We start from the raw sequence: 25,484 nt of genomic DNA, 5'->3' as shown, positions 1-25,484 counted from the left end.
GTTGTGCTTGTTGTGGCTTCTACAGTGATCATTACCACAACCTTTTCAACCCTTTTCTGTCATTGTTATAAAGCTACTGAGGATTCATTGAGGCAAAAGTTGAAACATTTGAACTTTATATGACCCGCCTGTCTCCAGTGGCGAACTATATTTACCGTGTCTATGCCCCGCTTCCCACTGAAAAGAATGGGTTTGAAAGCGTAGCGGTGATTTTTTTTTCACGTTCAGTGTGAAAACAGCTTAATACAGAAGGGTGTCTGACAAATTCTCTACTGACAAAAGCACAATTAATAAAACAAAAATATATCTACACAGTACCCACGAATGGCACGTTATGTTATGTGGCAGACAAAGCATAACATTTCTTGGGCTCATTTTAGAGCCTGGTAATGTGACAATATTTTATTTTATCGTATTGTGATACATTTTGTAACCTATTGTATCGGTAATATTCTTTTTTTAAGCATGTTGAGGATATCATCAGTGCTTAAAGAACTCTGACCCAACAGTACATTTTGGTACATTTTGGAGTGTATTTTTTTTTTTTTTTGGATAAACTGCAGCATATTTTAAATTTATATACAGCTCTGGAAATAAATTAAGAGACCACTTCAGTTTCTAAATCAGTTTCTCAGATTTTTGCTACGTATAAGTATATGTTTAAGTAAAATGAGCATTGTTGTTTTATTCTATAAACTACAGACAACGTTTCCCCCAAATTCCAAATACAAATATTGTCATTTAGAGCATTTATGAATGAGAAAATAAGAAATGGTTAAATAACAAAAAAGATGCAGAGCTTTCATAAAGTTTTAAGAGTTTAGAAATTAATATTTGGTGAAATAACCCTGGTTTTCATGCATCTTGGCATGTTCTCCTCCACCAGTCTTACACACTGCTTTTGGATAACTTTATGCCACTCCGGGTGCAAAAATTCAAGCAGTTCAGCTTGGTTTGATGGCTTGTGATCATCCATCTTCCTCTTGATTGTATGCCAGAGGTTTTCAATTTGATAAAATTAAGGTAAAACATCATCAATAAGTGGTCTCTTATTTTTTTCCGGAGCTTAATATATTTACAAAAAACATAGACCAATGTTTTTTACATATTGCCATAAAACTTTAAATACCCATTAACCTAGTTCATACTGTCTACAATAAAAAAATGAAAGTCAAAGTAAATGTACGACTTTTGCATGCATTTTCCTTACTGTCCCAAGAGTTTAACGTTCTATTTCTAAAGGTTTCTTCTCAGAGTGGAGTGAACTGAGCTGGGTGATGATTCCTGTGGACTGCTGATATCCTCAGAGTTCATGCTCACTGGCCTGGTTCCAGGCCTGGGACAGCTCACATCTCACTCTCGCCCACTTCCTCTCAGCACTTCTGCTGTGGAATGATTTGCGGTCGCATGTATGCAAGTGCGCCTGTCAGAAGACGGGGAACCAGGCGAGTTCTGGGAGCATTTGTGTCATTGGGGCATTTCAGCTTTTGCTTCATGTGTGTCCTTGAGCTGGCGGTGCTGGGCGTAATGAATCATGGGTCTGGAGGAGGCTGTGCATTCACAGTGCCTGCTGCGGCCCGGTCTCAGCCGTGACTAGGCACTGACTGTAGAGAGTGGGCGTCCTGAAGCTCCTGTTTCCATTGCATTACCTTCACAACCGGGGCCTGCAGCTCATCTCCAGAGAAATGGAAATAAATATTGAAAATACTGCAGCATTTATGCGTTTTTCAAAATGGGGTAACTTTTTTTTTTAGCTTATATAGCAATAAACTATTAGGTATTGACGCACAGAAACACTTTTACATGTTAAAGCTCCTCACTCATACTCATCTATGCTGCTATAACAAAATGCACTTTTGCACATTTGCACTCTGGATTTCATGTTTCTGCTACTTCCCTATACAGCTCTGGAAAAAAAAAGAGCACTTAAAAATTATGAGTTTCTTTGATTTTCCCAAATTGAAAACCTCTGGAATATAATCAAGAGGAAGATGGATGATCACAAGCCATCAAACCAAGCTGAACTGCTTAAATTTTTGCAGTAGGAGTGGCATAAAGTTATCCAAAAGCAGTGTGTAAGACTGGTGGAGGAGATCATGCCAAGATGAATGAAAACTGTAATTTTTCTATACTGGTGATTTTTGAACTCTTAAACCTTTTTGAATATGAACTTGTGTTCTTTGCATTATTTGAGGTGTGAAAGCTCTGTATATTTTTTGTTGTTTCAGCCATTTTTCATTTTCTGCAAACCAAATGCTCTAAATAACAATATTTTTATTTGGAACTCAGGAGAAATGTTGTCCGTAGTTTATAGAATAAAACAACAATGTTATTTTTTCTCAAACATATACAGGGGTTGGACAATATAACTGAAACACCTGTCATTTTAGTGTGGGAGGTTTCATGGCTAAATTGGAGCAGCCTGGTGACCAATCTTCATTAATTGCACATTGCACCAGTAAGAGACAGTTTTGCTCTAAATATTGCAATGCACACAACATTATGGGTGACATACCAGAGTTCAAAAGAGGACAAATTGTTGGTACACGTCTTGCTGGAGCATCTGTGACCAAGACAGCAAGTCTTTGTGATGTATCAAGAGCCACGGTATCCAGGGTAATGTCAGCATACCACCAAGAAGGACCAACCACATCAAACAGGATTAACTGTGGACGCAGGAGGAAGCTGTCTGAAAGGGATGTTTGGCTGATAACTCTGATTGTATCCAAAAAACATAAAACCACGGCTGCCAAATCACGGCAGAATTCTATGTGCACCTCAACTCTCCTGTTTCCGCCAGAACTGTCCGTCGGGACAATAAATTATTGTGGTCTAAAACCAGGTGTTCCAGTTTCATTGTGCAACATCAAAGAGACTATGATTCTAAATCTGAAGTGGTCTCTGAATTCTATCCAGAGCTTTACATATTTACTGATAGAGATGAGTAGATTAAAAAGCAGAAATTGCTGATTTTTTCCCTCTTTTCTGTTTCTTCTTTTTTCTTTCTTTTTTTTGCTTTAAAGTTCACTGCACAATAACATACATAAATACCCCAATTACACAGATCACATGGTGGTCACATTTCTCCAGCCCTTTCTTTTAGCTGTAAAGGTGAGTACTGAGGGTGCAGTCATTATTAAATGCCATGCTGGCTCACTTTGACAGTGAATACCGAGGTCAGGTATTCAGAGAATGTGAATATTTTTCTGTGGAGCCTTGGGCTTTGTGTTTTAGACAGGAAAGGTGGCGACAGTGCAAGCTTTATAATAATGTTCTGCTCAGAATTCACATCTCGGCTCTGTTCAGAGTGAAATGCTTAGACGGGACCTGCAGTGCCCCTCTTTGCTTATGAAGCACAGGCTGGGGAAGCTGCTTGGGTGGGGGGTGGTGGGGGTGTCGTGATGTGGGTAGAATGAGATTGACGTTAACCTGTGACATTTCATTTGGTGCGGCTGACGTATTTTGCTGAGGATAATGAGGCGTTATAGTAAAGGCTGGATTTATAATGCCGCAGGTAGTGAAGGGGAGGGGATGGAGCTGCATGGGTTTTAAACCAAATTCTCTGTGTTTACTGTTACCTGCAGAGGTAAAAACAGGAAATGCTAAAAGTAGGGCTTAAAGTAGGGCTAAAAGTGGGGCTTTTACAGTGATACTGTAAAAAAATGTTACCCACTATTACAGGTGAATGATATGTCCCTAAAATAATATGACAATATTCCAGGCTTTCTTGCGAAAATGATATTCTTGGCGATATGACAACAATAAAGTAAAAACAAATAAAATAAATAAGAATATACTACTGCAACAAATTATTAGTTAAACATTTTTATAATAAAAATAATAGTTTTATACATTCAGTAGAAACCTACTGAAAGTATGTATACATGCTTGTCTATGTTGTAAACTGTAACTTACCAAGACCATGATTTTGTGTAAAATAATAATAGTGCATGTAATGACAAAATCCACCACAAAACTAAAGTGAATAAGCATAATAGTGCAAGCATATAGATTGCAAACAAACAATAAAAAAATAAATAAAATAAATAGCAAGACAAATAAACAAAAAATATAATATATTTTTTTATATAATATCAATATGATCATGTTTAGAATGTTAAAAATGTTTGTGACATTATTGAATATGAGACAATATGGCTAATTTCTTCCTTCCAAACTTATTACTACTTTAATTTATTATTATTATTATTATTATTATTATTATTATTAATAATAATAATATTGTCTGTATTTTATCTTATCTTATTACTAACAATGTTAATTTCTTTTTTGTTTTCATATTAGAACATCAGGGTTTTGGAAGTATACACTTGGACATCAAAAATGGACATCATGTATATAATTATTTTTATGGCAAATGTTTAATAAAAAAAAAATTCTCTCAGTATTCCTTAAATTGAGAAGTGATTATTGATTACAATATTTTTATTGTTACAAAACAACTGTAAAACAAGATATTTGTATTCAGTTTATTTTAACGAGAAAAGCCTGTTATCAATAATAATAATAATAATAATGTCATTACACACAAGTCTTTACATTTCTGTGTTGATTTGCCTAAAAGTTTTCTAACTTGTGTACGTTAAAGTTTAGAAAAGCGTGGACTGTGAATATATGCACAGAAGTTAATTGTGTGCTGTAGAGCATCCTGATGGCCGATCTGGCTGAAATTTTGCAATCTACATCATACATGTATTTTTTTATTTCTGTGTTGATTTGCCTAAAGGTTTCTGACTTCTGTACATTTAGGTTTAGAAAAGCGTGGACTGTAAATATATGCAAAGGAGTTAATTGTGTGCTGTAGAGCCTCCTGATGGCCGATCTGGCTGAAACTTTGCAATCGGCATCATAATCTGATTACGCATGTGTCTGTATTTCTGTGTTGATAGGACCATAGGTTCCTGATTTGTGTCCATTTAGGTTTTAAAAAGTGAAACAACACTTAATTTAACTACTTTAAAAGTGCTATAAATTGCATACCAAGTGTATTCATATTCTTGTTCAGAAACTCTCTCAATGCATCCAACAATGAAAGCAGAATCATGTGCCTTTAATACAGCCAAGAACAACATGGTAGCTCAATGAAATCTCCAAATCCACACGCTGATCCATTTTACTATATCCCACAAGTTCGAGTAATAACTACTCTGGGAACATACTTCACCATGTTCAAGGAATCTATGCCAAAGTGTCTGATTGCATCATGCATCAACAATCAGACGAGGGGAGAAACCTCTACACTATTCAGCCTTTGTTTTGGTACAGTACTCACTGAGCTGAGCTCCCTCCAATCCCTTCGTTCTCTCCCACACTGTAAACAATCAGGCCACATTCCAGGGTGCCCAGCGTGGCCCCAGGAGACTGTATCCTGTGAGAACGAGGTGGATTTACTCACCATATGACCAGGCCCGTGATCACGGCAGCCCATGTGATGCAGCAGCCGTCGGGCCGCTTAGTCTCCTCGGCCTCCTCCTTGCGGCAGAAGCACAGGCAGCTCAAGTACACAGCCAACACCCCCAGGCTCAGGCCCAGGCCCACCGCCGCCATACAGGCCAGGAAGATTAGAGACTGGAAACACAGGGATGAGAAAGGACAGGGTTTTAAAATATAATGTAGATGATAGCAGTCATTAATTAATCATTTCTCACTCAGTAACATAAGGAGAGAACTTCTGCTGAAAGTCTGCATTTTTTTTTATTTACTTTCAATCAATTCATTCAAACATACATCTCTGAAAAAATTAAGCGACCTCTTTAGTTTCTGAATCAGCTACTCTGATTTCGCTATTTATAGGTATATGTTAAAGTAAAATGAACATTGTTTTTTTCTGGAAACCTTAATTCCCTAAAAAAAAGATGCAGAGCTTTCAGGTCTCAAGTTCATATTCATAAAGTTTTCAGAAATCAATATTTGGTGGAATAACCCTGTTTTTTAATTACAGTTTTCATGCATCTTGGCATGAAGTTTTATTGTTAATACTGCTTATGTACAGAACATACAGAGAACTGAAATTACATTACTCTCTATCCCAAAAGTTACAGCAATTACAGCAAAATACGATTATAAATATAAAAGAATGAGAGACTAAATGTAAAATACAACAAGGTCACAGATATAAACATATGTGGGACAGAAGACACAAGACAATAGTGCAATAGTGATTAAAGAGGGAATGACAGTACAAATATAAACAGAACCCATATAAATATTAGTGCCAATATAGAGGTATAAAAGCTTAAGGCTGGTAAAGTGAACAAGTTCATACAGTTCCTTAAATGTCACACTTGTAGCAGGAATTAAAGTGGGTATGACTATGGCTATGATTAAAAATAAATTACATTAAATCCACAGAAATTTTAATTTAGATAAGAATAGAAGGGTTCCAGAGTTGGTTGGCATTAATTACGGAATGATCTATGTGCACTATGTACTAGTACAAACTGTGTATATGTATCTATCTGTGTGTGTGAGTATATTTTAGAGAGTAGAAACATCACAAGTAGCTAAGCAGGGAGCCTAATGCTGAAGGCAGCAGGAGAAAGCCTGGGCAAAAGGCCATGCTAACCCACGTGGATGGAGAAAATGGAAATGCTTAAATGTTCTCTTGAACGGAACGTCATGTGATAAAGCCGGCAGGGTAAGACAGCCCCTCCGGTCTTGTGACCCCGGCGTTACTGCAGCCTGAGGTGTAGTAAAAGAGGGAAGGTGAAGAGAACTGAGAGACGAATCAAGGAAAGCTTTGATTAGGGGCCTGCGGACACAGCATGTCTGCGTCTGTTCAGACAGGCTGAAATGTAAAACGCTTCCCCGAGTTCCTCTGTGAATAATACATCCTTTCTGAACAGCAGTCATTTTCAGACAGCTATGAAATCAACTAGTGGGAGTCAATCACACCGGCCTCATGCTATTAGAGCAGCAAATAGCAACTCTAATAGAGCGGCTCAGGTTGCATAATAGAAACAACTCAGCTGAGAGCGGAAACCAGAGTCATGTTGCAGATGTGTTTGCCTTGATCTGTGTGGATTATATGTACATTTTGTACAGTTTTTTTTGCGACTTAAAAAGTTATTTTGATTCAATTATGCATACACTGACTTGCATATTTATATCTATTTTTAACTGTAGAAATACACTGACAAGCTAAAAGTCATGAGGCAGTACAGAAACTACCAGATTTTATGGACTATAAGGCACATTGGATTATAAGACGCACTATCAATGAATGTCTATTTTCTGTTTTTTTTTTGTTTTTTTTTTTTTTACAGGTGCACCGGATTATAAGGTGCATTTTAAGCAAAAGTAGTAAGCAACAAGGGTGTCGCCATGTTTCCCTTCTAAATCAGCAGCAGTAGGTAAGCAAAACTGTAGTAAAAAAACAAACAAACATCTTTTAAAGTCAAACGAGTGCTGGATGTTAATCTACACAGATTTCTCTTCTGAAAACTGTTTATATGGTGAGTAAGGCACTTCTGTTTATTTACAGTAAGCTTAGATTTCCAAAGTCCCACGTAGCTTGTTTTAACATGGTAAACATGCAGGCTACAGTCTGCCTCTGAGCAGCAAAAGAGCTAGCTCTGGAGTTAGTGGCTAATGCTAATACTGCTCCTACTCCTTTAAAAGGCTGTATTTCAGCAGAGTGGCTTTACTGCTTCTTACAACCTGACTGGTAGAATTCATACATAAGACATAAGGATTATAAGGCACACTGTCGGTTTTTGGGAAAATTAAGGCATTTTAAATGCGCCTTATAGTGCGAAAAATACAGTAGTATTGCGTCATGTGACTTGAACGTGCCAGGGTTGCTCTATAGTAGCAGTTGGTTGCCAAGCTATTGCTTTGTGGCTGCTGAGGTGTTACTGTGTGGTTGCATTGGTAATGGGTTGGTGGCTAAGGTGTTGCTGTGCTGCTGCTTAGGTGTTACTAAGCTGTTGCTATGATATGTTGCTGTAATATAGTCATTTGTTTCTAAGGTGCTGCCACCGTCTACCAGGTGTTCAGTGTGCAGTCCCTTGTGGTAACAATTTACATGATCAATTTACATTGATCATGTAACATATTGACAATGTATTGTCCCAGAAAAACATCTTATCGTGACAGGCCTAGTCTGGCTGTTTGTACAGTGTAATGTATGTTAATAATAATAATCACTATTTAATACAATGTTTTAATGAATCATTTATAAATATATAATTTAGTTTTCAATCTCTAAAACTCTAAACTGTGATGAAAAACTGATCATTTTAAACACAAAAATGCATTCTGCTGTGCTAGGTGAAAGAGTTCAGCTACAGACAAAAGGCATGTGAGGAGAGTCACTGGGAGGACATCAATTAATTTAAGGAGATTTAGGTTTTCAGACACAGATTATGTCTAGTCCTTAAGTAAACTTAAGTGTCTGAAAATCTGATTTGAGCTGGAAAGCTGTCCTCTGAGTAGTCAGCAGAATTTAACGCCTGACAATAGGGTACATTTATACTTATAATATACACAGCAAACACAGTAAACAATTTAAACAGGCTCCTAATGTAGATTACTTTTTATATAGAATTAGTATGGACATATCATGGCAATACCTAGTCTGATGTAACTCAGATTCGAGCCCCTTTTATATGTGGTCAGAATATAGAAATGCTATTGCAGCTGTTTTCGTTATTAGTACTACCCAATTTTCCAGCCTTTCAATGGCTCATCCCAACTTTTTTGAGATATGCTGAAAAGTAACTGTGTTAAAAAAAATAGGGCTGCAATGATTGGTTGACATAATCAACAATGCTGATTAATCTAAAAAAAATAATCATCCGATTAGTCAACTACCAAAATAATAATGTCACGCAGACAAGACCAAAGACAGACACTTGCAAAAACACTTGATAAAAATAGACACAGTTTATTACAAAAAGGACTAGACAATAATCATGAGGGACAGGCAGGGTCAATAACAAAATGGCAGCAAATCAAAACGATCGCCAACAGGTAATCAATGGGATGGTGCCATCCAAAAGACGATAAACGGAGATACCAAAAAAAGGGTTGGTAACAAATAGGCTAAAACACTAGAATGCATCGTAGAGGAGCTAGGAAAACTAGATTCAAAACTCAGCACCCGAATGAGCAAAATGAGGGCTGTATATACAAGGGAGGACAGGTGGAACCAATTAGTAAATTGGAGAGTGGGAACGCCATAGCATTATGATTATGATCAGTTTATGATAAATATTATGATAAATGCTGGGAAGTGGAGTCTTAAGGGAACAATTCAGAGTCTGGAGTCACCTTCAACATTTGATAAAAATAGGATGATATGATATCTATTATATTTGCAGATAACTGTATTCTATTTTTATTCACATTTATTTACATTTACCACAGTGTCTCAATTTTTTTTTAAATTGGGGTAGTTGATGTTTATTTTATTTGTTTTTTTTTTTGTTAGCTGAAATTGTTGTTGATGTTCAAACCATTCCCTTGAGCGAATAAATCTAATGTTTATGTTTTTCGGCAAGTTTCGCCTGCAGTCAGTATTCACTTTCTAAGCTCATTCTGAGATTTCACTCATATTTACTTGATTTAATCTTGCTCATACCATCAGATATGGCAGGTATCATAGCACGAATCATTTTCTAGGAAATATTAAACGTACGAAGAGGCGCTCTGTACTGATATATTACTGGCACTCTAAGTTAAGGAGCAGAGAATTAACTAGAGGTGCAAATAGATCCTGGCTAAAAAGCTATAAGCAGACAGCCGCTGGAGCGCGCAATCCAATCTGTACTAATGGAAGTGAGAGAGAGATGAAGCAACATAAAAGTTCCCATTTCGGAGGGCACCGTGTCATCCTCCACAATACAGAACGACTGTGCAGCTACAGCTCCGACACTGGAACTGAATGCCCTCATTCTGACAGCTATATTTAGTCCATTGTTATCAGCAGCCGCGTTCACGTAGTCGGAAGATGCGCTGCGTGTAAATCACCGTAAAGACGTTAGAAAAAAGGCATAACCGAGAGAAAGCAAGAGATCTGAGATAAGGTGCAAAAAAAAGGGGCACAAACCACCTAAAAGAAGGAATTAATGCGTACATCTGAGGAAGCTCAGAACTTCAGAGGAGTGTCTAACATTTTAAATGTGAAAGCAAATGTCATGTTTACATAAGCGATTCTGGCGAGCACTATAGCAAATCCTCTAAGAACTAAAAAAAAGTGAAGACAAGACAAAAAGGAGTGTAGACTTTTAAATACACTGCTAAAGAAAATAACTGGGTTTTTGTTCTCCAGCACTTTTAGAAGAAAAAAGGTCCTGTACACGTTTATTTTTATTCAGCATCAGGTACCATCAAAACGTACAACATGACCCATTACAGAGCCCCCTGTTGTGTTCAATTCAGGTTTACTAGTTTTGTGTTGGCAGTCAAAAATGACTGGGCCACTAAAGCTGATTTTAAATACCGGTACGTTATCATACACATATTCTCACCTAATTTTGTGAAAGCTCTGTAATTAACGTATGTTCTTATTTGCTAATTATAGCTTGTAGGCATCATTATCTTGAGTCCTCATACAACTCATTATTAAGTAAAAACCTTTTATAATTACGTTAATTATAACAGAGACACATACTTTTGGTTCACGTTTCTCCAGAACATTTTACTTTTTCTTGTTTGGTTTTAACCATAGACTGTGTATAGCTGGACAGAGCATCGTGTCTCAAAAGTGAAGCCACCATAGGTCGGGCGCCCCCTGCTGTTCGGTTGCAGAAAGATGTGTGACCCCACCCATCCCCATAGGTTTGACAAAACAGACAACTTTCAATCACGTTTTTTTCCAATATACTGTAATTCTACCTCCATTATTTAAATGCAGCAGCTAGTGTAACCTCTGATTATATTGTCACATTTTATATCCCCACAGAACTCGTTTTTTAAAACGTTATTCAGCTCTATTCAAAAAGGTGTGGTTATTGTTAAAGGGCTGGGTTACACCTAACCGGGGTGGGACCAATGACTGTATGGGTGGGACCATAGACTGTGTATAGCTCTGTGGAGGCATCCCTCAGGGGCGGGTTTATTTAAATGAGTAGGCTGTCTCTCCACAGTCTTTCTCCCTCCTCTGGTCTCTACTGTGCAGACTCGGGTTTCAGGATCGCCAACATGGCGGAATATTTTGGCTTCATTTTCATTGAATGAATGGGAACGACCACATGGCGTCCATCTTTTTAAAAGTCTCTGGTTTAAATCAAATTAGTAAACGTGAAAGCCTCACTGAACCATGGTTTGTTTGTAGTGTGAATACGCTTTCTAGAGGGTGCATTTTGGATCAATTACATGAACTGGTGATGTGCCGAAATTTGATTCCCCTTCACGTGCAAACGTCACATAGAGTGTGAGCAAAGCAGATTATGCTGCTGATTTCTGTATCTACTGTACCTGTATATTAACGTTTATTTGTTAAAATTTATACTGCGTCGTCGCATCAACGCACAGCGATGCATCACATTCATTTTCAATGGGAAGTGTCAGCTCCATCAGACGCAAATGCATGGTGCATAATGGCTCAGGCACATCGAGTCTGGGGGATGCACAATGCGATAAAAACTTAATGCAAATTAATCTGCCCAATGCGATGTGTCTATCCACTCAGAGAGCAGGTGTTTGCCTGATACGTGTCCTCAGCACAGTGTATAAAAACATTTTAGAAAAGCTCAATCCGGTTTCAGGCTTCCTCATCCTTTCTAATAAATTTCTGCTGATTTACAGGGACTCTAATCAGCATAATAAAGGGTGGAGGAAGGTTGCTAAGATTGTTGGGGTCTCTGGTGGGTTTTGAAAATATTAATCTATAATTTAATTGCTAGCCTATTGCTTTTGTTAGCTTATATGCTGCTCACTAGACAGTGTTATAAAGCTCAATTGAACATTCATATTCATTAAAAACTTTTTAAAAAACATTTTCCATTTATTAAAGTGATTTAACTGGACGATAAAAGGAACACCTTTGTAACGCCCACTGTTTTTATGAAAATGAAAAATCTCTAAATTTGGCGCTGCACAGTTTGTGTTGGTCATCTTCTAGTCATTCATCAGAACTCACAGGACGCTGTCCAAAGGACACTGTTGATGGACTAGTCTCTGTCCAGTAGTGACACTGAGTTGTTTAAGAACTCCAGCAGCACTGCTGTGTCAGAACCACTCATACCAGCACAACACACACTAACACCTCATGCATCACCATAATACCAGTGCAGTCACTTTTTAATGATGTTAATTAACATTGCAACAAATTAACATTGAAGAAGCATAGACCTATTATTTAAGAAAAATGTTTTTACTCACAGTCTGCTGCAAGTCAAATGGGGACAAGTGGGGGAGTTCACGTGTGTGCCCAGGGCTGCGTGATTATAACATTCTAACTTTTATTTTAAAAAACTGTTCGATTTGTTACTTAGCTATATTGTGATTATCACACCATAGCTTTAAATAAAATATATAGCATTAAAAAACAAACGCCTACATCACAGATTATTTTATTAGTTCAGGTCGGGCCTCGGGTTGGTTCGGGTTCGGGCAGAAAATATAAGCTCTACTGTGTATCTCCCCTTACTAAAGGTACTGAAGATAAACTCTGGAAGGTACTGAAGTGTCAAGCAAGCTTTCCGCCTTGTGACAGTTTAGAAACCACCCTTTTTATCAGCGTGAAATAATCATTTTAGTTCCCTATATATACAAAGATCACAAGTAATAATCTAGACATGTAGTCGGCCCTTGAGTTAGAACTGAAAATACGCTCTGAAATAATAAATTAGTAAAGCCAGCGTGTCCAATGTTCCCTGAGAGAGGCAACAAAAAGATTAGATTAGATTTAATAGCTGCCAAGGAACTGCAAATGAAGGGAAAAGTCCACACGATTCTTTAGTGAGATGCTGAAGTGGCTTGTTTTGCTCCCCAATTTATCTTTTTTCAAGCAAATCAGATCAATCTGACCTTGAGCGCAAGCTGTAAACCAATCTATACAGCAAAAACAGAGAAACAGCAACACAGAGAGAAGCGGGGAAACACAATCTTCACTCATAAAATATCTAAGCCTCCATCTGTGCATCCTGTGCAGCTATTAAACATGAGTAACAGCCACAACGTGTTCCTGTCCAAGGTGAAGTGGCAGGAAATGTCTAAGCCACTACAAGTGGAATCAGGAGAGATAAGAGCATTGGTCAAAGATTTGAGATAGAAAAGAGCTAAAGCCTGAGGATTTCTTTCAGTGCTCCAGTGCTGACGTGGGACCTATTTTCCGCTGTGAACACAGTGTTAACAGCACTTACACACTCTTACAGATCCATCAAAAAGCCCCCTTACAGCTCAGAGTACTTTCTGTGCCCAAAACAGTGTTTTTAAGACCTTATAAGTCGTAAGCTATAGTAGAGGCTAGGGGTGGGCAATATTATATCGTATACAATATATCGTGACACAGAAAAGTGCATTTCAAGCGACAACAGTAAGAAACAAGGGTGAAACGATGTTTTCCTTCTAATTCAAGCTGGTCTTGCTGCTGGGGGATACACCTAAAAAACAAAACTGTGATTCTTAAAAATAAATAAACTCAAATAAATTCAATATAAAGTCAAATGTGTGCTGGATGTTAATCTACACAGATTTCTCTCCTGAAAACCGTTTGTGTGGGTGAGTAAAGCACTATCATTTATTTCCTGTAAACTTATGTTTCCAGTATTTCCATATAATGTGGTTAGCAGCAACGCTAGACGCAGTTAGTGTTTAGCGCTAGTATATGGTACTATACTGAGTGTTTCAGTAATCCAGGACACCGTCAGGTAGTGGTTCATCCCACATAGCTTGTTTTAACACGGTAAACACGACAAATAAAGTCTGATATACTTGCCTCTGAGTGGCGAAAAAGCTAGTGCTGCAGTTAGCAGCTAATGCTAACTCTACTTCAGCCTCAGTGTTGGAGAAACTTCACTGAAACTCCTGTATAACGCTGTACTTCAGTGGAGTAGCTTTACTGCACCTCACACTAAAGTAGGATAAGATATGGTATGGTAGGTATGGTAGAATTCATAACTAAGGCACAACAGATTATAAGATTATATTTGGGGAAAATGAAAAAAATTTAAGTGCACCTTATAATGTGAAAAATACAGTATTTTTATAAAATAAATATTAACAAACAGTTGTAGTAGATATAGACCTTTCACGCTTGCTACTTTGGTGCAAACAAGACAGGTTTCTTTCATGTGCCCTTAAATTGTGCATCAAATTTAGGCACCACTCATTACATTTTCTAATGTAGGAAGTTCCAAATATATTGTGACTCCTTATATCCATAAAGGCTACTGTACATCATCTCCACCCAACTTATCAAATCAGTATACATTAGGAAATACATAAAACTGACAGACAAGCAGAAGCTTAATCTACAGTGACAGAATAACCAGGATGAAAAGGAGCACACCGGAAGAATCTATGGCCGGTGGACATAGATGACACTGGCTGTTCTACTAGTAATAAAGCACAATTCTGAAATCACATTTACAAACCTTCCCCTCAGGTTTTACTATGTGCTCAATGGCCGCTCACAGCAGACAGTAATTACTTAGCGACACTACACAGAATGGCAGGCTTTCATTTCAGCTTTAACTTTAAAATCCCGTTAGACAGACTTTCATCAGACTTCATTGGATTTTCTAGTCTGTGAAATGGCCTCGGATGCTGCAGGAACCTGCCTCGCGTACCCGCTGTATGCCTACCAATATCTCTGCTTTTACACTGTGAACGAATCCTGCTTACAGAAGTGGAGGAAGGAGTCTTTAGGCCATAGTCAGATTTAAAAAAATGTCAAAACATCTTTAAAAATAGCTTGAGCACGATTTTAAAAGCACTGCACAATCTTCTTTCACTTCCTCTGTTTAAAGTTGCAAAGTCTTCTTTGCTTACTGTAAAATAGTCATGTGTAATTTTTAATAGTACATGACAAAATAAAAATAGCAACACAAATAAATAAAAGGGGTACTGTACAGGTACAAACCGAGCTGGACAATTCAACCAAAGTTTATATCAAAAAAGTATTTCTTAATTATGATTTAAATTATATTATTGAATAATAGCATTATTAATATGAACAATATGAAAGCATCACAACAAATGTCTGTATCTACAAACATCCGAAAAAATAATTTGCTGACTTCAGTCAGTGACAGATGCTGTAAATAATGTATATCTGTAATATCTAAAAGTATGTATATTACAAATGTGTACTGAAATGGATTATTTTCCACAAACAGTGTAAAGTGCCCTCAAAAACACAGCAATGTCTGCAAGCTTGATCTGGGCCTTACATTTTACTTTTATATTCATATAGGAAAGGCACAAAATACATAATGCAAAACTTCTGGAGCTTTAGAAAGTCAAAAAGCAATACTTGCAGAGGGATTTGTCCAATTTAAAAGGGAAATGATCCTTTAGAAAACAATGACAACTACAAACAGCTCCACAATATATATATACATATATATATATATACATGTATATATATATATATATATATATATATATACATATATATATATATATTGTTTCAGCATTTTCATTGCAATGTGTGCATGCACAATGCAATGCAAAAATATATGTTTTCTGCTGCTTGATACATAAATCAATTTCCACTCTCTTTTTATTTGTGAAACATCTTCTAGAGGGGGATTATTATCTGCCCAATAGCATTCATTTTACTCCAATACTGGATATACAAATATATGCTGAATCATTGGAAGTCAGCTTTTTCTGTTTTTACAACAGAAGACAATTAAATCAGTAATTGGCTAGTGGGTAGTATAATATCCACCAGTATTTACAAACATTTACATAAAATTTTAACCTAACCTATGTTTAAATCAAGGAAAGCTCCTCAAACTTTTCTGAACTGAACAACTCAGGTGTGAAAAGTATAGACATTCATTACTCTGTAGGTAGGAGTATAGATAAAAACACTTCTGTAGAAGTTGAAGTAAAAGTACTGGTTTCAAAACTACTAAAAGTATAGCCTAAAAGTAAAAGTAACAAAAGAGGAAAAAATGCCATTAAGGACAAAAGCTTAGGCCGCACCACAGAGCTCTAGAGTACCTACCCCCCTCCGTAAAACACATTTTTCTAAAAGCCATAATGACTATAATGTTCTATAAAAATGTTAATGTTGATAAATGTGGGATGCACTAGACTTGTACATGTTTCAGCTACATATATGCCAATTGAAAATGAATGTATTTTAGAACAATGTAAATATATTTAAGAAGCTTAGTTAAAACATTTTGCTTGAGTTTTCTTGAGAATAATACTCTCATGGTGATTAATTTGGGCATTTTTTTTCTTCTCAAATTCTAAATAATGTTTACAGCAAAAAATAAATAAATAACTAGTTAGCATTAGCTTGTTAGGTTAAGCTTCAGTCCAAATCAGGACAGTACTCGAGCAATTTCATGGCAAATCGACCTTTTCTGATACGTTATAGATGTAAAAACTACCCAAATATATTTAAATATACTTTTTAATTAATTTTATTTATTTATTTTTACAGATAAAACGTATACTAATGCATCTCAAAAAAATTTAATGTCATTAAAAAGTTTTTTTTTCAGTAATTCAGTTCAAAATGTGAAACTCATACTATATACATATATTACTCACAGAGTGATCTATTTTAAGCGTTTATTTCTTTTACTGTTGATGATTATGGCTTACAGACAATGAAAACCGAAAAATCAGAATCTTAGAAAATTTTTATATTATATAAGACCAATTGGTACTTTCTGAAGTGTGGGCAGTTTACCAAGTCCTGCTGGAAAATGAAATCCACATCTCCATAAAAGTTATAAACAGAGGGAACCATGTCAATGACTTTGGACTTGATAGAACACAGTGGACTAACACCAGCAGATGACATGTCTCTCCAAACAAATCATCACTGATTGTGGAAAATGCACACTAGATCTCAAGCAGTTTGGACTGTCTCTCCACTCTTCCTCCAGACTCTGGTCCCTTGATTTCCAAATAAAATGCAGAATTTACTGATGGTCAGTGTCAGTGATGGTTTGTTTGGAGAGACATGTCATCTGCTCGTGTTGATCCACTGTGTTATATCAAGTCCAAAGTCCTGGAAAATCAACACAGCACTGCTTACAAAGCTGCTGACAACTTTTATGGAGATGCAGATTTCATTTTCCAGCAGGAATTGGCACACTGCCTACATTGCCAAACGTAAGTTACCAATTGTCCTTATATAATATTCTAATTTTCGGAGACACTAATGTTTGGGTTTTCACTGAGTGTAAGCCATAATCATCAACAGAAAAAGAAATAAACGCTTAAAATAACAGAATTACTGAAATAAAGTAACTTTTTAATAATATTCTTTTTTTTTTTTTTAAATACACTTAACCGTTGGAAAGGTGTGCGGCGCCTGGCGGAGGTAGCTAGTTTAAACTAACCTGGGTGAAGTTAGTTAGTTAATTACTAAGGTAGTGAATGGGCCGGTCGCGCGCGTGTCTCAATGCGCAGCTAAACGTAGAGCACTGACCTGCTGGTATTCCTCCTCCGCCGGTCTGAAGCTGTTGTCCACCGGCTGGAAATTAAAGTTAAGGTGCGGGAAGCTGTGGAGCCAGTAAGTCCACCACGGGGCAATGTAGTCCTGCTGCGCGGATGCCATCCTGCCACTTTATTTACGCTCAAACTCGTGTAAACAGAGCAAACACTCGCTCAGATAAAGCAAAAGACGGTAAAAGACAGTAAACACGGCGTATAAACTCCACACGAAAGCGTCTCCTCTCGTCCGCGGCGCTTTAAACTGGACATATCACTGCGGCTGTGTCCCCATTCCCATGTTGAAGTGTGTTCCCTGAAGAAGCGCACTCGCCAACTTCAGCTCTCCGCACTTACCGCCTGTCCGCGGCGCGCATGCGCACTAGCGTCCCTTACACTCAATAGAAGCAGTTAATAACTCTCTCATCATTTTGGACAACTTGTAGAAAAAAAAGATCATTCAGAGTCTCCCTCACTGTCTCCCACACTCACACCGAGTCCCACTGAGCTAAACTGATCCCAGCACTGCTGCAGACAGAGATTACTCTATTCAGGTCATGTTAAATCTCCAGTGATCCACAGTAGTATTAGGCCATATCAACACCCAGCCCAGGGGCTATCTCACAGATACAGTTTAGTGAGAGAGAAAAGAAAGAAAGAAAGAAAGAAAGAGAGAGATAGAGAGAGAGGAAGAGAGAAAAAGGTCTGATTGCTACAGAAAGAGGCTTAAATACTGCCTTAGGGCATATTAATAAAGAGCATGTAACGGGGTATGTGAGCAGTGTGCATGTCTAATGCATGTAGTGTAATATGTAATGTGTGCATATAATATTGGCAGAAAAATCAATCAACCTTTATTTTCACTCGTTAATACATTCACGGCAACCCTCATTTTCAATGCATCCGAGCAACTAGTCCCTTTACAACTTAAACAAAAAAAACTAAAAACTAAATTAAAATCAAGTATTTAATCAGGTGAGCTAAAATAAGGAACTTCAAAAACAAAACAATTAAAAAATGAATAAAAGGATACAATAAATGAAACAAAAAGGTAAAAGGCAAAAATAAAAACGGAACAAAAAATGAATAAAATAAATTAAAAGGTAAAACAGGAAATTAAAAGAATAAAAGGTAAAAGAAAAATGTAACTAAAACAGTTACAGGCTGTCTAAAGGTGGTTAGAAACTAAAAGTGTAAAATGATTTAGTGACAACAGTGATACCAAAATCATATATCATATAATATAAAACAATTAATAATGAAGTAATCCAGATTATGAATGAACACATAAGGAATCATGTGCAACAGCTGGAACCCTTCCTTTCTTCCTTTTCTATGGGTTCTAGGGTCCTGATGAGAGCCAGTTTCATCACTTTTAATTTTCTTGAAGTTTTTCATATTGACTGACTTTACGTTCTTAAAGTATTTTTTTTCTTGATTAGTCAAGTTGTTCTTGTGGATGGATATGGATCCCTGTATCTCCGTATACCAACTCTACCTATTTACAACTTCACAACTAAAGGGGGGGATATAATACATATATTCTAGATTGTTTAACACTTTTTTGTTTACTAAATAATTCCATACATTTTTCTTCATAGTTTAATCAATTTAATGATTTAATTTAATTATATTAATATAAATTAATATCTCATTTAGTGTTACTAGAGCCTGTTAGACTGAGATTTGTTTCATTTTATCCACCTTAAATTAATCGAAACATTGTTTTAAATAATAAATCTAAAGCCTTTTAAGCCTTTCAAGGTCTTTTCTGACAGGGAAGTTGTGGGGAAGCGTGTAACAGTTTATCCCGGCTAATCCACCTACAATGTGTATTTTTGGGAGGCAGGAGAAAGCTGAAAAAAAAAACATGTTTTGGACTGTTATTATCAGCATCTGCTTTTAATGTATGTACCTGAAAAGAAAAACTGAAAGTGGCATCACTCCCATATTAGTTCATCCCTAATCTAAACTCTTCATTTTAATGAAACGGAAATGAGCAGATTTCAGTGAATAAGCAGCGAAATGAACAGTTCGGTTTGATTCGAAACTTATCCCCCCACACAGGCTGTCATGATTACAGCTGTTTTGATGAGCTGATTAGTTGCATCATGTGCAGCGTCATGCTCCAACATGCACAGCGAGACCAAAACTCAGCATTTCCATTCTGAACGGGCGCAGTGGAGCTGAGCTGGAGTAATTAATTAAAATGCCTGCAGCATATTGGGTAGTGAGGAATATGGCACTTCCACATTACAGGTGTACTCATGGCGGTGTACACAGTAAGTAATCATTATACTGGAAGGTGGTGTGAGTGTGATGCAAACCCAAGAAATGTTTTTTTTTTTTTCCAAAGAAAAAATCTAAAAGAATTTAAAAAAGAATCGAAAGGCAAAAGAAATCACAAGGAAGGGGGTTATGGGGTAAGATGATCCATATTTAATTTTAGGTAGATAGATAAATAGATAGAAAGAAAGAATCTTATTGATCCCACTAGAAATTGCAGAAAAGCATTTGTTTTTTGCTGGATATGAACCGGCAACTCTCATCATGGTAGTCCAAGGCCCAATGCTATTTCACCCCTTGGCTCTACCCCTCTTTTCGAGTGTAACCCTTCCCCTTGCAACTCTGTGTTCTGTGAAATCCTCCCTCTAAGAAATGGGACAACCCTTCAAGCACCCGATAGGTCAACAGAAGTGCTTAAATTTCAGTAACCTGCTGGTTAACTAGATAACTTTAGGACATTGTATGTCTTCAGAAAGGTGAGAGGTAATTTTTTGCACCAGAAGTGGCATAAAATTATCCAAAAGCAGTGTGTAAGACTGGTGGAGGAGAACATGCAAAGATGCATGAAAACTGTAATTAGAAACCAGGGTTATTCCACCAAATATTGATTTCTGAACTCTTAAAACTTTATGAATATAAACTTGTTTTCTTTGCATTATTTGATGTCTGAAAGCTCTGCATCCTTTTTGTTATTTCAGCCATTTCTTATTTTTTGCAAAATGTAAATGCTGTAAATGACAATATTTTCATTAGGAATTTGAGAGAAATGTTGTCTGTAGTTAGAATAGAATAAAACAACAATATTCATTTTACTCAAACATAAACCTATAAATAGCAAAATCAGAGAAACTGATATAGAAACTGAAGTGGTCTCTTATTTTTTTCCAGAGCTGTATGTCCTCTTGTGAAAAAAAGACCCAGTGTCTAATCAGATGACCTCTGTAATCATTTACATATCTGCCATGTCTAATATCATCAGATAATAAGGAAACATGCTTAAGCATGAGTTTAAGCACTGGCAGCTCTTATCGGCAGAGCTTCAGCCAGTGTTTTCATATTTGAACTGGGTGGTACGTCGTTTACGGTCATTTTTGGGGGTTGTGGCCTCCAAATCTGCCCACTGCCATTCCCCCCAGTTCCATTTTCACATCCCATGTTGCCAGAGATAGAACACAACGGCATGCAAACAGTGCGCTACAGCATGGAAATGGGTGATCTGGCTATATATATTTTTTTTTTGCTGAACAGGTAATCACTGAGATTCAGTAAGGTTTACTAACCATAGATGAATATGTAATAATCCTACATTAAATCTACTGTTTGTTATTGATCTCTCTTATCAACAAGACTTTCATTTTTGTCTGCACAAGTGATGCTCACTTGGTTGTTTTTCTATATTACACCATTTTGATTAACCTAAAACAAATTATTTGCAGTGTGTTTGTCTGAATGCAAGGTTAAATAATCAAAATGATGTAGCCACAGTTGCCAAGCTACAGGTGGTGGTTCAGCCTACCCACTGGTTGCTCATCCTACCCTACTCTACTCTATATCTGAAGTGAATGGATCCAAAGTAATGAGGTTTGAAGGCACATAAATGAAAGTTAATGATGCACCATCACATCCAAGGTAGTGAGAAAATGAAAACCTGTAGAACCGACAAGCCTTTCCTTCACGTCTTGCTCATTTTGCTCATTTTTCCCTCACGGCCAGAAAGACGGGCTGGCATATCTTCATCAGAAAAGAGTCAGTTGAACTGAATTTCATGCCTGCGGCATAATAAGCCCATCAGCAATGGACAGCCATGACATCAAGAGTTAACATGAGGGCAGAGACCCCGGCTCTGCAGACTACACTGTTCAAGGTTGACATCTGGTGGACAAAGCGGGCAGTTGTGGGCAAATGAGTGCACTCAAGGCAATGATGCTGAATTTCCTGAGTTTCTGAATTCCTGAAGTGCAGCTTACATGAAGCAGCAATACAGCAACACACAAGGCTACAAGGCCCTTTCATTTAGTTAACCTTAACTGAATTTCTAAAACTAAATATCCTTTGCTTTGTTAGGCTTATAAAATGATCTCACAACTCAAAAATCCATTTATTTGTGCCTAAGGCCTTGACTCGACTAAATGAACTAAATGATTCTAGCTCATAGCTTAGGGAAAAACAAGATTTAACTTGACAGGAACCTTATTTAACCTTATATTTTGAGCACATACCCTAAAAAAGATATATTCCGAATTGCTAATGTACAACAAAGCATTGATAACATTAAACACCATTTATTGAAGGGCAGCGGATTTAAGGCCACACAACACCTACACAAGCCTTTCATAAACTTTCATGTCACAAGTGTGAGTCATAGCAAAGAGGAATCAATTGGTTAAATGCAACTTGCTCAAGTGGGGTTCATGTGGGTGGGACTAGTACATAGATTTTTTTCTGGGAAAACACTGCACTGACTTTAGACTTGATATAACACAGTCCAAACTGCTTGAGGTCTTGTGTGAAGTTTCCTCAATCAGTGATGGTTTGTTTGGAGAGACATGTCATCTGCTGGTGTTGATCCACTGTGTTCTATCAAGTCTAAAGTCAGTGCAGTGTTTACCCGAAAAATAATAATATCCTAATTTTCTGAGATACTGACTTTAAACCATAATCATAAACAGTAAAATAACAAAGTAAAGTAATACATCTATATAATATATTAATTTCACATTTCCAACTTGAAATACTGAAATAAGGTAACTTTTCAATGATATTATATTCTATATTCTATTCTATATCTTTAACATCCAGCCAAGCCAAGAACCAATCTGGAGGACTTCTTTTTTTAGCAGGTCCCCAGAAAGAAAGCCAACTCTCATTTAATATATGAAAAATTATTTTTATGTCCATCTGCGCAGTGCGCTGCATGAATCTCTTCCCATTTGCTCACTACTGCAGTCAGCTTATGCGCCTGTTTCATACTTTCATATATATAGAATTCCCTCTCCAGCAAGGCTGTGCCAAATTGATGGAATGTGATATGATCAGAAAGTTATGAGCTAGAGTTGAAGTCATCTGTGTTTTGAATGTCTGCGTTCAAGGTCGGCCAGTCATAATGGTAATATTTGGGATGGATTTGGTCCTGCTGAATTTCAAATATCAGCTGGAGATTCCCCGTGGAGTCTATGTCTCTCTCTATCCTTGACTCGCTTGCACTCCGTTCTGACAATATATGTGACTGAATGAACTGAGTGGTTACATTTAAGACTGTTCAGCTGCAGTTATCACTGTGTGATATACAGTAGTTTATATATATTTATATACAGCTCTGGAAAAAAAAAACAAGAGACACTTATAAATGATGAGTTTCTTTGATTTTACCAAATTAAAAACCTCTGGAATGTAATCAAGAGGAAGATGGATGATTGCAAGCCATCAAACCAAGCTGAACCACTTAAATTTTTGCACTAGGTGTGGCATAAAGTTATTCAAAAGCAGTGTGTAAGACTGGTGGAGGAGACCATGCCAAGACGCATGAAAACCAGATGACTAAAACCAGGGTTATTCCACCAAATATTGATTTCTGAACTCTTTATGAATTTTAAAACTTTATTAATATGCCAGTTTCAGTTCCTTTCAGAATGAGCCGTTTAAGAGCTCTGCCACTTTTATGCAAAAAAGCTATTGCTGGCCACGCCATACCCATCCCATATTTTTGCTAAGTGTTTTTCACATGTTAGAGTTAGCTTGTGCTACACAAAACTCATTACTTTTTAATTCTCCCTCATCTGCTGACTTGCAATGGACAGTAGGTACAGATCCCTCCATCAGACAAAGTCTGCTGGCCGATCATTCTGTGTACTGTCCAAAGTCCAAACAGTCAAATTAGTGTTACTATGAAAAAACAGAAGATCAGAATGACGGATCTTCAACTGATCTAGAGGGTGGGGCTCTGGTGGGGTTGATAGGTGAGAGGTGGTGCCAGGGTAATTCTATACGAGTTTCCTTTTATTGTGATGTCAGCATAAGGGAGCCATCTAAATGTCTCAGAAACTGGATGCATTTTTTTGGGGCAGTCAAGACTCTAATGGAAATACAAAAGCAAAAGTGATTTTTGCATAATATGTCCACTTTAAGTCTTAAGAAGAAGAAAAAATGCAGTGGAATTAATTGTGATTAATCAAAGAATATTATTTAAATTAGTTTTTTAATCAGTTGAATCCACTAGTATGAATACATTTTCCAATATTCCTTATGTACAGTATATAATATCCTTCTTTTGTTTTTTTTTTATTATTTATTTGTTTTTTTATTATGCTTTTCATCTGTTGCCGACAAGTGGCAAATTTGTATGGCGATGCGGGATACCTTAGATGCCCCTCGCATCTCGCCATCCCTCATTTACAGCGCTTCACAGCTGTCCGCTAAAATGACCACTACATCACGATCAGATAGCTGACCGGCCGACAGACGTATGTAAATAATGGCCTTTTACAAAAAGGCATCAGGCCTTTAACGCACACGATGCACTAACTTGATCCATGCAAACAAACAACAGAAAAAAAAGTGTGATAAAATGCCACCTCGTTCACTGCTATTACACGCTAATCTTCCCATTCCCACTACTGCTGTGCTGGCTGCCTTTTGATGTTGTTGAGAGAGACAGAGAAAAAAAAAGTGCATTGCTATAATAAGGACTTTCTCTCCGTTGGTTATTGCCTTTTTTTCCCATGTGAGACTTCAATCCCTTTGCGGAATGCTGCGCTGCTTAGAGCCATAAATATGAATGAAGATTTACACGTGCAGTTCAAAGTGCTCGGTGTTATTCAATCAAACGCGGCCACTCACTGTTCCTCAAGCTTGTATTAAAGAGTAAAGCCTGTTGCGGTGGTGCTATGCACTTTTTTTCACAGCAATCTGCGATCTGGGGCCGGGTATGTCCGTTTACGGCCTAAGCTAGCGCTGTAGTGCCGTTAATCACCAGGCTCTGCGGGGGAGGGCTGTAAAAGTGTTGAATTAAGCTCGGTCTAATGTCCATATGTGTTTTTTTTTTTTTTCTATTTCAATTTTTTTTTTCTCTATTTTTTTCCTTATTTGGACAGCGCTCACCCAGCTGCAGAAGTGAGATTGCCTTTTTAAACGACACCTTCTCACCCTGGCATTTTGTCTGGCTGTACGCGGCCTCTGTAATTGCTTGGCAAACACAACGGTATAATAGCAAAATCCTCACTTTACATGTTTGACTTTTTCGTCCGGGGTCTGTTGGGAACCGGCCATGGCCTTGAAGTGTCGAAACAGTTGCTTTTTCACTCTTTACTGCTTGTCACCAAACCTGCTGATCTTCTACTTTGTCCCTTTGGAACCATACAAGGATAATTCCAAGTGCTTTAATGCCTGATTCATGCTCAGAATTAACCCTTTAACATACTGATTAACTTTTTGGTTGAGCACATTTTGAGTCTTTATATCTTTTTGTTTGTATTATAGCCCCAAATAAAAAATTAAATACAATAAAACATGTTTCATTGTTTTTTTTCTTGGTGAGGACATATAATGGTTAAATACAAATAGAAACAGAGCCACACTTCATTCTTTTTTTAACCATATTTGTGCAT

The 25,484-nt window shown here is 37.2% G+C and overlaps 1 protein-coding gene across 2 annotated transcripts in view; it reads right to left on the bottom strand.

Annotated features, from left to right (window-relative positions):
- Window positions 1-17,940, bottom strand: part of ttyh2l (tweety homolog 2, like) — an 88,361-nt gene extending 70,421 nt beyond the window's left edge. Inside the window, exons 1-2 of one of the 2 annotated variants that reach the window (XM_022673498.2) lie at window positions 17,594-17,940; window positions 5,417-5,589 (exon numbers count right to left, since the gene is read on the bottom strand). In XM_022673498.2, the coding sequence (XP_022529219.1) occupies window positions 5,417-5,589; window positions 17,594-17,722 (302 nt within the window). In that variant the 5' untranslated portion in view covers window positions 17,723-17,940. The remainder of the gene's footprint in view (window positions 1-5,416; window positions 5,590-17,593) is intronic. The other variant, XM_022673489.2, reaches the window with a different exon arrangement.
- Window positions 17,941-25,484: the final 7,544 nt, after the last annotated feature.

The sequence above is a fragment of the Astyanax mexicanus genome, chromosome 19 (assembly GCF_023375975.1).
Source record: "Astyanax mexicanus isolate ESR-SI-001 chromosome 19, AstMex3_surface, whole genome shotgun sequence".
In the NCBI taxonomy this organism is placed as follows: domain Eukaryota; kingdom Metazoa; phylum Chordata; class Actinopteri; order Characiformes; family Acestrorhamphidae; genus Astyanax; species Astyanax mexicanus.
Note: the sequence above shows the minus strand (reverse complement) of the source record. Positions and strands in the feature narration are given on the sequence as shown.